Source organism: Herpailurus yagouaroundi, unplaced genomic scaffold (genome assembly GCF_014898765.1).
Source record: "Herpailurus yagouaroundi ecotype Mexico unplaced genomic scaffold, PumYag 190, whole genome shotgun sequence".
In the NCBI taxonomy this organism is placed as follows: Eukaryota; Metazoa; Chordata; class Mammalia; order Carnivora; family Felidae; genus Herpailurus; species Herpailurus yagouaroundi.
The window spans coordinates 21,151,795-21,166,758 of NW_024412421.1; the positions used below are offsets into that span (position 1 = coordinate 21,151,795).

Genomic DNA, 14,964 nt, shown 5'->3' on the forward strand with positions numbered 1-14,964 from the left:
GAGAGGGAAAGAGGGAGAATCTCAGGCAGGCCCCATGCTATTAGCCCAGAGGCCAGCATGGGGCTCAGTTCATTAACTGCAAGATCATGACCTGAGCCAAGATCAAGAGGGGGACACTTAACTGTCTGAACCACCCAGGCGCCCTGGGCTTTATCCATCTTAATCATCATTGGAACCCAGAACAGTGCCTGAAACTTTGTAACGGATTATAAATACATAATGAGAATGTAGGAAAGAAAGGTAGAGTGACATCTCTCAACCCATTTAATATTGTTTACTGGTCCATTAAGATATAGTTACAGGTTCTGGGATACGATAGATAGTATAGACTCACTTTTCCCTGTTCCTCCCTTCTAAATCTACCAAATTATGTTGGAGATAATTGAACAGTCGTAAAAACACTTTGAAAATAGAAAGAAGAAAGTGGACAGGCTAGGGACCTCAGAACTTGGAGACTGACCCTAGGTGAGTTTTCTGGGTTTTCTTTATATCTACCATTTATCTGAATTGGGCACCAGAGAAGTCTGTGACTCAAAACTGGCAACAGGTACAGACAGAATAAATCAACAAATAAGTATGAATAGCCTGCTCTGAAAGACCAGGAAAGGCCAAGCCTAGTAGAGGCTTAGTAGGATGACTCATACCTAGTGGCAGCAGCTGACCCACTAGCAAAATTAGGGGACTATCTAACCCCCCCACCCACATTTGTGGTAGCAACAGCAGAACTTGAGATGGTCAACCCACTCCATGCCCCACACCTGCCAAGTAGCAGTAGGCCAGATATCCAGACAGTAGAACCGAGGAGGGCCAAAACACAGGCTTCACATAAGCCAGCTGAAGCAAGTCTGTCGGTCTGCAGAAGAGGGAACAACAGAACCCAGGGAGCCAACCCATCCCCTACCCCATACCAGGCCATAGCACACAGGCCCTGTGTTGCCTGTATTGGTGGTATCGGCAGGTCCTGTGTCTCCCTGTCCTTCCCCCAACAGCAGAGGAAGACCCAGGCCAAGTGTCTCCTAATCTTCCACCCAGTAACAGAAGGCAGTCCAATGGCAGAAAGTGAAACAGATCCACGGTGTCCCAAACTTTTCCCCAATGGCCGGGAACCCACCCTGACCTTGAAGTTTTTGACCTTCCAACCAGTGGCAGAAGTAGCCCACATAAGTGCTTCCCTATCTCCAACAGCACCAGCAGGGATAGAATGGGAAGCCCATTAGTATCAGGAGACCAGAGAGCATACCAGGAGAACTCTTTCCCTTTATGCAGATCCAGCATCCCTCACCACCTACACCAGGGAGCTCAGGGAAGCACCTTCCATTCTTGTGAGTAGCACCAGCAAGATTCTAGCTATAGTTCATACATAGCTAAAACAACAAACAGACCAGAATAAGTGTCAGAAAACTAAATGGTTATTAGCCATAGAAAGACTTCGTGCCTGTGGCTATAGAAAGATTTGTATCTTTGGGTGGACATTAGACAAATTGTCCTTTTCTTGTTTGTCTATACCAATAGGCCTATCAGTAGTCTCCTTAGAGGAGTTAAAGACTCTTGCTCAACTTATTCCACCCATTCTCACTTTCCAAAAGGGGGGGAAAACTCTGATAATAAGAATTATTCTCCAGAGGTTCCTGGGTAGCTCAGTTGGTTAAGCATCCAACTCTTGATTTTGACTCAGGTCATGATATCAGGGTTGTGAGATCAAGCCCTGAGTCAGGCTCCACGCTCAGCACAGAGCCTGCTTGGGTTGCTCGCTCTCTCTCTCTCTCTCTCTCTCTCTCTCCCCCCCCCCCCCACTTCCTCACTCTCTTCCTTCCCTCACTTGTATGTATGTGTGTGTGTGTGTGTGTGTGTCTTAAAATAACATTTTTTAAAAAAGAATTACTCTCTAAATAAATTTGGGCAAAAATCATGTACAGATCGATTTAACTGTAGGTGATGCATTTACTTGTCAGTGAATTTTTATATAGTTTCTAATTGAATTGTAATATAAATTTGTCTTTAGATGTTAAACTTTTTAGGCCAGAAATATTATAATGAAAATATGCAACATTACACTGTATCATTAACCAAACAGTCCACAACAAACTAAACTATGACAAAAGTAAAGTAAGATTATTCATTGCTTCATTAATTCAGCAAATGTTTATTGGTTACCTACTATGTACCACGCAACAACAACAAAATCTGCCTTCATGACACTCATATTCTACTAGAACTAAAAAGCAGATATAGCAGTTGAAGGGGCGTCTGGGTGACTCATTCGGTTAAGCGTCCGACTTCAGCTCAGGTCATGATCTCTTGGTTCGCAGGTTTGAGCCCCGCATCAGGCTCTTTGCTGTCAGCATGGAGCCTGCTTCAGATCCTCATACCCCTCTTTCTCTGCCCCTTCCTCACTCTCTTTCTCTCTCTCAAAAGTAAATAAACATCAAAAAAAAAAAAAAGGATAGTTGAACACTATAGGATCAACTTAGGACATTATCAGTGGTCTTTCAAACTGTCCTTTGAGATGGGCCAAGAATACTTTTTTTTTTTTTTTAACCTTTATTTATTTTTGAGACAGAGGGAGACAGAGCATGAATGGGGGAGGGTCAGAGAGAGGGAGACACAGAATCTGAAACAGGCTCCAGGCTCTGAGCTATCAGCACAGAGCCCGACGCGGGTCTCAAACTCACGGACTGCGAGATCACGACTTGAGCCGGAGTCCAACGCTTAACCGACTGAGCCACCCAGGCGCCCCGAGATGGGCCTAGAATACTTTTAAATGCCTGCCTTGTGCATGATCTTTAGTTTTGTCTCAGTCAAAATTGGATTATGAATTGAATTGAATTGTATTGGTATTGTTAGAATCTAGGTGAAAATAGGCCTGAGAATTCATGAGTAAATGATCCATTTCTCAGAGTAATAAAATGTAGAATATCAAAAATTAAATGAGCACTTTCCCCTCCCTCAATATAATCTGTTTCCACAGGAGTTGTTTCTAGCCAATTAACTGTGAGACCAGCTGAAGTAAGACAAGAAAATTTCAGATGTTTGTAAATCAAAATATTTACAAAGATAGCCATCCTGTTCATATACCATATGCCACTTTAAAATCCTCTTTGTAGCTGGTATTTCTTCTCAGTATCAAACTAAGGAGTTTAACAGCTATGCCTTCTGGGGAATTTGTATGTGTCTCCACAGGGTTTCAAAGTAGTGGTAAACACTTAGATTCAGAATTTGGCTAGATGTTCAGTTCAGAGGACTATCATTTGTGGTATCAGTAGGCTCCACTAAATGCTAGTAGTGCAGACTTGAGATAAAAAAAGAAAGAAAAGGAATCAAGGAGGAAAAGTAGATATGCCAAAATGGTAAAACCTACCTTATCTGCTATATATTATGTCTCCGTAGTGTAAATCTGTAACTATTCCTGCAGAATGAAGGAGAGGGAAGTAGAAAATACTTGCTGGTTTTGCTTTGGAGATTTAATTGGTAAACCTACAATAATTCTTAAATTTCTGAAAAGAAAAAAAATTAAGTCGTGTCTAAAAGAACTTAGCAAATACACGTTTTCTAAGACATTAATATAGAAAAGCAGTCTGTCTGGTTACTTGGTGGTATATGCTAATGAGACACTTGAGTTTTGTTGAGAGAAGTGTTCCAACAATCCTGTGGCCCTTACGAAGTTTTGATTTTATGTTGCTGGGTAGCCATATGCTCAGAGGAGAGTTGTGATTGAGTAGCTTTTATCTGGAGATTTCTAAGCTGTATCCTACAACTTACTGTGGCTGTGTTGATTAGTGCAATTCATAGTACCTCGAAAGGGCCCTGAGGCATATAGCTCGATAACTGAACTGCTTCAGCTTGTTGTTATCTAACCTGGCTCATATCAGGAGGCCTCAAGCCACTACTGCTTCAAAAAAGGGAGGACACGGGGTGCCTGGGTGGCGCAGTCGGTTGAGCGTCCGACTTCAGCCAGGTCACGATCTTGCGGTCCGCGAGTTCGAGCCCCGCGTCAGGCTCTGGGCTGATGGCTCAGAGCCTGGAGCCTGTTTCCGATTCTGTGTCTCCCTCTCTCTCTGCCCCTCCCCCGTTCATGCTCTGTCTCTCTCTGTCCCAAAAATAAATAAACGTTGAAAAAAAAATTAAAAAAAAAAAAAGGGAGGACACATTTTGATACACCAGTTTTATATTTCATGCTACCAGCATAGCATCAAAAAACAGACATTTAGGGGCGCCCAGGTGGCTCAGTCACTTGAGCTTCCGACTCTTGATTTCAGCTCAGGTCATGATCACAGGGTTTTGGGATCAAGCCCTGTGATGGGTGCTGAGTGTGAAGCCTGTTTAAAATTCATTCTCTCGGGGCGCCTGGGTGGCTCAGTCGGTTAAGCGTCCGACTTCAGCTCAGGTCACGATCTCACGGTCCATGAGTTCGAGCCCCGCGTCGGGCTCTGGGCTGATGGCCCAGAGCCTGGAGCCTGGTTCCCATTCTGTGTCTCCCTCTCTCTCTGCTCCTCCCCCGTTCATGCTCTGTCTCTCTCTGTCTCAAAAATAAATAAACGTTAAAATTCATTCTCTCTGGGTGCCTGGGTGGCTCAGTCAGTTGAGCGTCTGACTTTGGCTCAGATCATGATCTCACAGTTCGGGAGTTTGAGCCCTGCATCGGGCTCTGGGCTGACAGCTCGGAGCCTGGAGCCTGCTTCATATTATGTGTCTCCTTCTCTCTCTGCCCCTCCCTGCTCACGCTCTGTCTCTCTCTCAGAAATAAACATTAAAAAAAATTTTTTTTTTAAAGATTCATTTTCTCTCTCTCTCTCTCTCTCTCTCTCTCTCTCTCTCTTTCTCTCTCCATCTCTCTCCTCCCCACCCCGTTCCCCTCTCCCCTGCTCGCACACTTTCTCTCTCTCCCTTAAAAAAAAAAAAAAAAAGACATTTAAATCATGACTAAGTCAACATATTATAGAATGAAATAGTTGATGATTTTAAACCTTCTTTCTTTCTTTTTTTTTGTGTGTGTACAGCAATGAAAACTACTGGTTGTAACTTAGATAAGGTAAATATTCTTCCCAGTGCTCTGATCACTCCACTCATATCAAGCAGTATGATTAAGAGTGAAGATGTTACTCCAATGGAAGTAACAGAAAAAAGATCTTCCCCTATTTTTAAGGTAAGCTGCATTGATAAGTGCTCTACATCTTAATCTGTTATAAAAATTGCTATATTTTTAATAGTTTGATTACCTTTCCCCATGTTTATGCTTTTTACTTTTCCTGTTTCTTTCACATGTGTTTCTCTTTGGTTGCAGTTAATGAGTTTTGCTTTTCAGAGTGAATACTTTTACCAACCAATAAAATAGTCTGCAAAGTGACTTCTAATATATATTTTGGTAAGGAAGGAATTAATGTTAGCTGTACCTGTGGGATGTAAGGCATTGATGACAGTATAGGTTTAGTATTTTCAGAATTGGAGATGTTTTTTATTTCCTTTTTCCCCCCAGTCTTTTTCTATAACTCTCTTTCCCTTTCTCACTTATAACTTTCCCCCCTATAATTCTACCAATGATCCACAAAATGGAGATACTTTAAAATTTACTATTAGTGTGTTCTTCCTGTCCTAAGCATATCAATAACTGATTATTCTAGTTTTTTGTTTGGCTGTCTTCACTTACAACATTTGTTAAAAAGAGGGGCACCTGAGTGGCTCAGTTGGTTGAGCACCCCTCTTGATTTTGTTTCAGGTCATGATCTCATAGTTCATGGGTTCGAGTCATGCATCAGGCTCTGCACTGACAGCAGGATTCTCTCTCTGGCCCTCCTCTGCTCACGTACTCGCTCTCTCTCAAAATAAATAAATAAACTTAAGAAAAAAAGATATCCTGATGACAGTCAGATGTCATGGTATCCCTGAGAATCAATCTTGCACCTGTTTTCCAACAGAATAATGTAGAGTAGAAATTGGTCCTGCATATATGTGTGTTTTTAGAATAATAATTTTTGAAGTGTCATATGAGCTAATTTAATGTTTATATACACATATTATTTGGGGATTTTTATTTTTTAGACTACAAAGACAGTTGGATCAACTCAGCAAACATTAGAAAATATCTCTAACATAGCAGGAAATGGGTCTTTTTCATCATCATCATCTTCCCACTTACCTTCTGAAAATGAAAAGCAGCAGCAGATTCAGCCCAAGACCTACAACCCAGACACCCTGACAACTATTCAGACACAGGACATTTCACAGCCTGGTACCTTTCCAGCAGTTTCTGCTTCTAGTCAGCTGCCCAACAGTGATGCACTACTGCAGCCGGCTACACCATTTCAGACAAGAGACACTCAGTCCAGAGAAGTATTACAATCTGATGGCACAGTGGTTAATTTGTCACACCTGACTGAGTCATCCCAGCAACAGCAGCAGTCACCACTACAAGAACAAGCACAGACTTTACAGCAGCAGATGTCATCAAATATTTTCCCATCCCCAAACAGTGTGAGTCAGCTACAGAATACGATTCAGCATTTGCAAGCCGGAAGTTTTACAGGCAGTACTGCTAGTGGCAGCAGTGGAAATGTTGACTTGGTCCAGCAAGTTTTAGAGGCACAACAACAGTTATCTTCAGTTTTGTTTTCTGCTCCAGATGGTAATGAGAATGTTCAAGAACAGCTTAGCGCAGACATTTTTCAACAAGTCAGTCAAATTCAAAACAGCGTAAGCCCTGGAATGTTCTCCTCAACAGAGCCAACAGTCCATACTAGACCAGATAATTTAATAGCTGGAAGAGCCGAAAGTGTTCACCCACAGAGCGAAAACACATTATCCAATCAGCAACAGCAACAGCAGCAGCAGCAAGTGATGGAATCATCGGCTGCAATGGTGATGGAGATGCAACAGAGTATCTGTCAGGCAGCTGCCCAGATTCAGTCGGAGTTATTTCCTTCACCGGCTTCAGCAAATGGAAACCTTCAGCAATCTCCAGTTTACCAGCAGACCTCTCACATGATGAGCGCATTATCTACCAACGAAGACATGCAAATGCAGTGCGAATTGTTCTCTTCTCCCCCTGCAGTTTCTGGAAATGAAACTACTACAACCACCACGCAGCAGGTTGCCACCCCTGGCACTACCATGTTTCAGACATCAAGTTCAGGAGATGGAGAAGAGACTGGAGCACAAGCCAAGCAGATTCAGAACAGTGTCTTTCAGACCATGGTCCAAATGCAACATAGTGGGGACAGTCAACCTCAAGTAAACCTTTTCTCATCTACGAAAAGTATGATGGGTGTTCAGAATAATGGTACTCAGCAACAAGGTAATGGTTTATTCCAACAAAGTAATGAGATGATGTCCCTCCAATCTGGGAATTTTTTGCAGCAGTCTTCTCATTCACAGGCTCCACTTTTTCATCCCCAAAATCCTATTGCTGATGCTCAGAACCTTTCCCAGGAAACTCAAGGTTCTATTTTTCATAGCCCAAGTCCTATTGTTCACAGTCAGACTTCTACAACGTCCTCGGAACAAATGCAGCCTCCGATGTTTCACTCGCAAAGTACCATGGCTGTGCTACAGGGCTCTTCTGTTCCTCAAGACCAGCAGTCAGCCAACATATTTCTTTCCCAGAGTCCAATGAATAATCTTCAAAGTAACACCGTAGCCCAAGAAGAACAGATTTCATTTTTTGCAGCTCAGAACTCAATTTCTCCGCTTCAGTCCACATCTAACACTGAGCAACAATCTGCTTTTCAACAGCAGGCTCCAATATCACACATCCAGACCCCTATGCTTTCCCAGGAACAGGCCCAACCCTCCCAGCAAGGTATATTTCAGCCTCAGGTGTCCCTGGGCTCCCTTCCTCCAAATCCAATGCCTCAAAACCAACAAGGAACAATTTTCCAGTCACAGCACTCAATGGTTGCTATCCAGAGTAACTCTCCATCCCAGGAACAGCAGCAGCAGCAACAGCAGCAGCAGCAGCAGCAGCAGCAGCAACAGCAGCAGAGCATTTTATTCAGTAATCAGAACACCATGGCTACAATGGCATCTCAGAAGCAGCCACCGCCAAACATGATATTCAACCCAAGTCCAAACGCGCTGGCTAACCAGGAGCAACAGAATCAGTCCATCTTTCACCAACAAAATAATATGGCCCCCATGAACCAAGAGCAGCAGCCCATGCAATTTCAGAACCAGCCTACAGTTTCCTCTCTTCAGAACCCAGGTCCTACCCAGTCTGAGTCGCCACAGACTTCCTTGTTCCATAGCTCTCCTCAGATTCAGTTAGTCCAAGGGTCACCCAGTTCTCAAGAGCAGCAAGTAACACTGTTCCTCTCTCCAGCATCCATGTCTGCTTTGCAGACCAGTATGAACCAACAAGACATGCAGCAGTCTCCTCTTTATTCCCCTCAGAACAACATGCCTGGAATCCAAGGAGCCACATCTTCACCTCAACCACAGGCTACTTTATTTCACAACACTACTGGAGGCACAATGAACCAACTACAGAATTCTCCTGGCTCATCTCAACAGACTTCAGGAATGTTCTTATTTGGCATTCAAAATAGTAAGAAACTCTAATTTTATTTCTTAAATGTTAGTGGCTGAGATGGTCAAATTCTTACTCTTATTAAAAGGAAGCAAAACACAGTGGTTTTAAGAACACAGATTGTAGTTAGAACTGAGTTCAATCCCAGCCATACCACTTACATACTGTGAGATCTTAGAGAAGTTATTTGACCTGCAGAAGCTTCAATTTCCACATCTAAATGGTGGTAATAATTATATACTTGAAAAGGATATTGGGAGGACTAAATATGGTAATGAATATAAATGAATGTGTTTACCATTTTAAGCTGTAAACTTGAAAGGAAAATGAAGTAAGAATGACAGAAAATATCTCTGCCAATTAAAGTAAGTAGTTTCCAAGGAGGTTAACCCATCGTTAATGTTTACATACCAAGGAAAGCATGTAGGACTTACTTATGATGATAGCTAAGCAAAGTTGTATTTTTATACTGCTTTGAGTAAACCTGGGATGAATTCCAGTACTGTTCGGTAAAAACCGTTTTGGAGGGCTATCAGTTGCCTCACTTCTAGTTCTATATTGAGTAAACACAATAGTGAATTTCCCCCAACAACTAATAAATATCTTCTTATGAACCTTAACAGAAAGTAACTAATCAAGTAGCTTCTCTATTTTAAATATTTCTGCAGACTGTAGTCAGCTTTTAACTTCTGGACCAGCTACATTGCCAGATCAGTTGATGGCCATAAGTCAGCCAGGCCAACCACAGAATGAGGGCCAGCCACCTGTGACAACACTTCTTTCTCAGCAAATGCCAGAGAGTTCTTCACTAACGTCCTCTATAAACACCAACCAGAACATTGAAAAGATTGATTTGCTTGTTTCATTGCAAAACCAAGGGAACAACTTGACTGGCACCTTTTAACTGGATAAGTAAGTATTGCATTTTGGTTTCTTTTTTATTGAAAAGCATCAATAAATTTTATTATTCTTATCAGATTTAGGTTTAAGTAATAACACTTTTTAGACCCTACTCTTTTGAAATACGGCTTTCTCACAAGATGGTATTTTTAGGGACACTTGGGTGGTCCATTTCTTGATTTTAGCTCGGGTCATGATCTCACGGGCTTGTGAGATCGAGCCCTACGTCAGGCTCTGTGCTGACAGAGTGGGACCTGCTTGAGATTCCCTCCCCTCTCTCTCTCTCTGCCTCTCTCTCTCTCTCTCTCTCTCTCTCAAAATAAAATGTAAGATGATACTTTTTAAATCTGAATAAATTATTCTGGATGATAGCTTGTGGTCATAGTATTGATGCTAGGCAATCCCTTTGGTTCTAAGTTTCTTCACCACGGAATGACAGAACACCTGATCAATGTACTATTGATTGGATATAATTAAGTCTTATTTCTCCCTTCCTCAAGAAATAAATACTGAGTCAGGAAAGTGTGTGGAAGTATAAATATGATGCAGTATCATTTATAGCATTGTAATATACTTTGGAATCTTTCAGGGTAACAGGAAATTTATAATTTTGTTCCCTCCTTAGTGAGTTATATTCAACTTCTTCTTTTTTTTTAGAAATTCCATGAAGAAAATTCTGATTCCAAGATGTCCTGAGATCATGTGATTCCATGAGGATTTTTGAACTGTTACTCTAAAAACAAAACAAAGTATGAAAAACTGTGATTGAGTAAATGGATAGATTTTACTCTTACTGCAAAAAAGCACACCTGTGCTGCCTGTTGCAGTGATTAGCCACCGTTGTTAACATCTTAATATTTTATATTCCTAATAACAGTGATGACTGAGAATCTATTTGAGTTTCCAGCTGACAGAATTAATTGTTGCTATTTTCCTAGGCGCTATTTCTTTGAAAGTATAGTTCAAATTCAAAAGCTGGACTGCTCAGTTATTATTGCTATTAGAAAATAGTTCATATTGTCATGTTTACTTTTGTTCTTCATTCATATTTTCTTACCTGCATTGTTTTAGTCAAGTAATGGCTTTTGAAAAAGGAAAGTTCAAATAGTAACTAAAAGTAAGGCTGTGGTTTTCCAATATAAAAAGCACAGCTATTGGCCAAAATGAAGGAATCTTTTTTCAGTTTTTATGGAGAAACTGAAGGGGTAACATTCTGACAAGTTAACTGTAGTAAGAGCTCTACACAGATAAGAGGCCTCTTTATTACAAAGGCAGACAACACACAATCTAGGAACAGCTGAAATGCTATTGATTTTATTTTCCAGAGAGTTGTTCATTCTCTGTGTTTCTATTAAGGGTTTTAGCCATACCTGTGCAGAGAAGAATAATTATCTTGCTCTATCAAAAAAATGAAGGGGTTAATACTTGGTAAATTGTGTTCTGATATCCTCCTATAGCAGTTAAAACTGACAGAGCAACTTCAGTCTGTTTTCTTCTTATCCCCGTCTTGGACCGGTGTTCCCTTTTTATGTTCATTTTTATTATTCTCCCCCTCTTCTTCACTTTATTTTAGACAATTAGTAATATACTACGAGCTTTGTGACCCTGTAGCAACTTAAAGGGAAAGGCCGCTTTGGTCTGGGGTAACCCAGCAACTCCTGCAGCACAGGCAGGGTGGGGGGCCACTCTTTTAGGAGTGAGGGGAGCTGATACCTGAGAAACAAGAAACAATGCATTTTTTTCCCCATGAACGGTGCTGTCCTGAAGTCTTCAAATTTTTCCCTCTAATAGGAAACAGTGTACATTTTAATTAAAAAAAAAAAAAAAAAAAAGCAAACTAAAATTTCTTGAAACATCACTTCTCCCTAAACTGCAGTGAGTGTAATTCACTTGTCACCTCAGTGCTTTACAGTTTGAAGTGGTCACTTATCTGATGGTTCCCACAAGCCTTAGGCTTTACAGGGTCATATCATTGACTTAAAATGAAGAATTAACTTGTGTTACGTCTCTAGAGAGCAAAATTACACACTCCAGAATTTGCAGTTGCAGTTGTAGCATTAGTTACACAGTTTTGGGTGTTCTTGCCACCCACGGGATGCCTGCTTCTCACGACAACCTGTCGTTTGGGCACGTGCTTACGTCTCGTTTTCCTTTTGGCATGTAGAAAGCTGTTTATACAGTTTAAGGCCAAATTGTGTGTGGCTTCTATATGTAGATAAGATGTTTTGGTATTCATGTCTGTTTCATTTATTTTTATTAAGTGTACAAAAAAAATAGCCTGTTAATTATTTGTTGAAGGCTACTTTTCTGTTGTGTTTTTTTTTTTTTATTTGTTTTCTATCCTATACATTTAGTTGAACTTTGTGGAATTGTGGTGTTGGTTTTGTTTATACAGCCAGATTTTTTCCCCCTTTTTGTGGTCCTCCTTAGTTCTTTGAATGTGCTCTTTTCCTAATTTGTTTTTTCTCTTTGTTCTTATATATTCTTCCCTCCACCCTGACCCTTTCTTTCTTTCTCTCTCTGATTGAGAGGCATTGAATTACGTTTTCAGTAGTACAGGCTTCTTGCCGATATGAAGGGAACTTTTCAGAAAGAGACCTACTCTGGGTCATTTACTTTTGAATACAGTTTTCAATCGTTCAAGTTTTGGATGGTTTATATCTAATGTGTGTTTCATTTTTTTGGAAAGCTATATTTTGTATTTAGGAAATGGTATACTATTTTGCTATTTGTACTGAGTGAGTACATTGGCATAAATATAGAAATTTATATATATACATATATATAAACTATTCTTTTTTTGCCACACATTTTTGTGGTAAATTTGTGAGTTTGTCTGATGTTCTACCACAACGTGGCGTCTGATAACAGTGAGGGGGGGGTTTGTTATGTCTTTATTGAGTATTTAAGTATCTTTTGAAACAAATGACCTGTTCATCTGTGGCCATTCCATCAGGCAGTTCCTTGATGTTATTGGTGGGCTAAAGGCAGCTTACTGTGTGTTTGCTGGATCTTTCACTCAGCAAAATGTTAGAGTAAGGAAACCCATCAGGCAATTGTGTCAGATGGTGTTTCATGAGAATGAGCCATTCAGTCTTTGCTCACTATATATTTAATATTTTATTGTTGTTATTGTTATTATTAATTGGCTTTCTGTATTCTATGCCTTTTATTTATAATAACACTAAAAAAAACCACAAACCATGTTTGTAATTTTAATAACGTTTTCCCCATCTTGTAATATCCAGAGCTACTTTATAGATTCTCTGAACCAAAAGCATTTTCCTCAATAGATCATCTCTCCCCACCGCATCAGGGAAAATTACCCAGTATAGTTCAGGTTATGAGAAGGACCAGCCACACAATCCAGTGCTTCAGTTTTAACATGTAAAACTCTAACTGCAGAGGTATAAAGAGGTATAAAGAGCTTACCCAGCAGGTATAAAAATAAGAAGTAGAAATAAAATACTGTAAGTTTATTTCTGAGTTTTCTGAGTTTTTTTCTAAGAGATTACACAGGAGACTCAGGAAGTCTATTTGCTCACCAAGTTTCAACTAGAATGTTTCTTAGCACTGCTCTGTGGATGAAGTGGTGGCAAGAAGACTGGCTTGTGTGCTGACTTCTGTTCTGTTGTTTCGCAAGAGGCTTATCATCGTAAAGTGCTGATCGCCAATGCCAAGTTACCAGGGACCAATTTTCTGTTTTATAGTATCTAAGTTTAGAACAGAACATACACCTGAACTGTAGTGGCTTGATTGGATGGAGGCAGAAAACCCAAATTTTATTTTCATAAATTTTGTGGTTATTTATACAAGGGCTGTGCTATGCTACCACATTCTTATTCAATAATGATGGATATTTTTTTTAACATCGTTAAATGTTCCCTACCCCTAAAGGTCACTGTTAAGTACAGCATTCTGACTATTTGGTTACAAAAGACATTTGTCTTTGTACTGAAGAGTTAGCTCAGTGGTCAGTGGTTGATACGTGTGCTAATAATACAATTTCCAGATTAATGTTACAAATAATAGCAATCTATGAAAGAGACTCCATGAGCCAGCAAAGGCCTTGGAAGCAACAATTTATTAAATTTATTTATGGCAGAAGGACCTAAATAAACTCTGAACCTTTTTTTAGTCCTTTATATTGTTATATTCAGTTGCTCTTGCTTTTAGCAAATCACCTTAATGCTTGGAGCTTATCTTTCTGTGTGTGTGTGTATGTGTGTGTTATTCCTTATTGTCATTCCATGATATATCCACACCAACAGGGGAGAAGACAACTAGAAATCATATTTGCCTCAGAGCTTTATCATGTTATCTTTGTAATTAGAGCAGCCAATGCAAATCAGTTTTTGCCAGACTCTCTGGAACAGGTTTTTAAAGGGCTTTATTTATTATTAAAAGCAGAATTAATGAGGGACCCCCCCCCCTTTCTTCCTTTCTTTTTGTGGTAATTTTGTCTATGCTGTAGTTGAGAATTTCATTATAGTGCATTTCTTATCCATCAGAACCTCAGTTAATCTGCCTAGGAAAAATAATGTCAAAGCAAATGAGAAAAAAGTTCTATCTGAGTCCCCCTAGAACTAAAGTAATAATTCTTTTTGGCCATCTAAACTGTTTTGGACACTTGTTTTAGAAGAGTGAAATCTGTTTAGACAGATCAATAATTAAAGACCAGAATTAAATGCTTTAATAATCAAAGTCTCAAATTAAACGTGACTTATAAATACTCACTAGGAGTAATTTAAGAATTATTCATCATTCTGATGAAAATTTCTGTTCTAAGATTTATTAATTTTTTTTTCTGATTAATTGAAAACTTGATGAGGTCTGTTAGCTTTAGTTTCAAAAAGTTTCAAAAAACTTTTTTGACAAAAAAGTTATGACCACAGGCTTCATCCCTAACCTGTACAGCCATGTTCTGTCTGCACACCTTACTTATTTGGAGGGACTCCATGAAGACAAAGACTGTATAGTGCAGCAGCTCTATTAGGAAAAAAACTCAGAGCACATTCCCTACTAAGTTAGGTATATCCATATTAAAAAGAGGTTTTCTCCTCCGCTTATTTGTGTCACTAGAGCTAAATCGTGGACATAATGTTCACAATGCAGTAAATATCAGAGTAATTCCTATAGTATCATTTGTGAATTGCCTCAGTACTCTAATTCTTTAATTCCCATTTATTTTCATGCCATTCTAGCCTCATTCATTAATAAAATTCTATTTTTACTCCACTATCTCTCTCAGAAAAAATTTTTAATTAATATTTTATATCTAGACTAAATGCATATGGAAAAGTGCCTTTCTACCATAATAGTGCCCCTTTCTTGTAATTTCATTTTTCACTATTGCCAAAAACAAATAAATTATTTCAGTAGGCCCCATCTTTCAATTATTTCATTTAGCATTCTTTTCTCCATTTTTCTAACACCAGAGAAAACAGCTTCATAAGTCTCTCCCTTTGGCATAAGAGTAACAGAGATACATTGCTGGAATTGTTCCTTTGGGGGAGGGTAAATAATAGATTATAGAATTAGGGGCG

The 14,964-nt window shown here is 39.7% G+C and overlaps 1 protein-coding gene across 11 annotated transcripts in view; it reads left to right on the forward strand.

Annotated features, from left to right (window-relative positions):
- Positions 1–14,663, forward strand: part of NFAT5 (nuclear factor of activated T cells 5) — a 119,926-nt gene extending 105,263 nt beyond the window's left edge. For 10 of the 11 annotated variants that reach the window (XM_040442947.1, XM_040442948.1, XM_040442949.1 and 7 more), the window contains 4 exons: positions 4,998–5,143; positions 6,037–8,536; positions 9,187–9,430; positions 10,076–14,663. In XM_040442947.1, the coding sequence (XP_040298881.1) occupies positions 4,998–5,143; positions 6,037–8,536; positions 9,187–9,422 (2,882 nt within the window). In that variant the 3' untranslated portion in view covers positions 9,423–9,430; positions 10,076–14,663. Of the gene's footprint in view, positions 1–4,997; positions 5,144–6,036; positions 8,537–9,160; positions 9,431–10,075 lie in introns of those variants that run through there. The other variant, XM_040442951.1, reaches the window with a different exon arrangement.
- Positions 14,664–14,964: the final 301 nt, after the last annotated feature.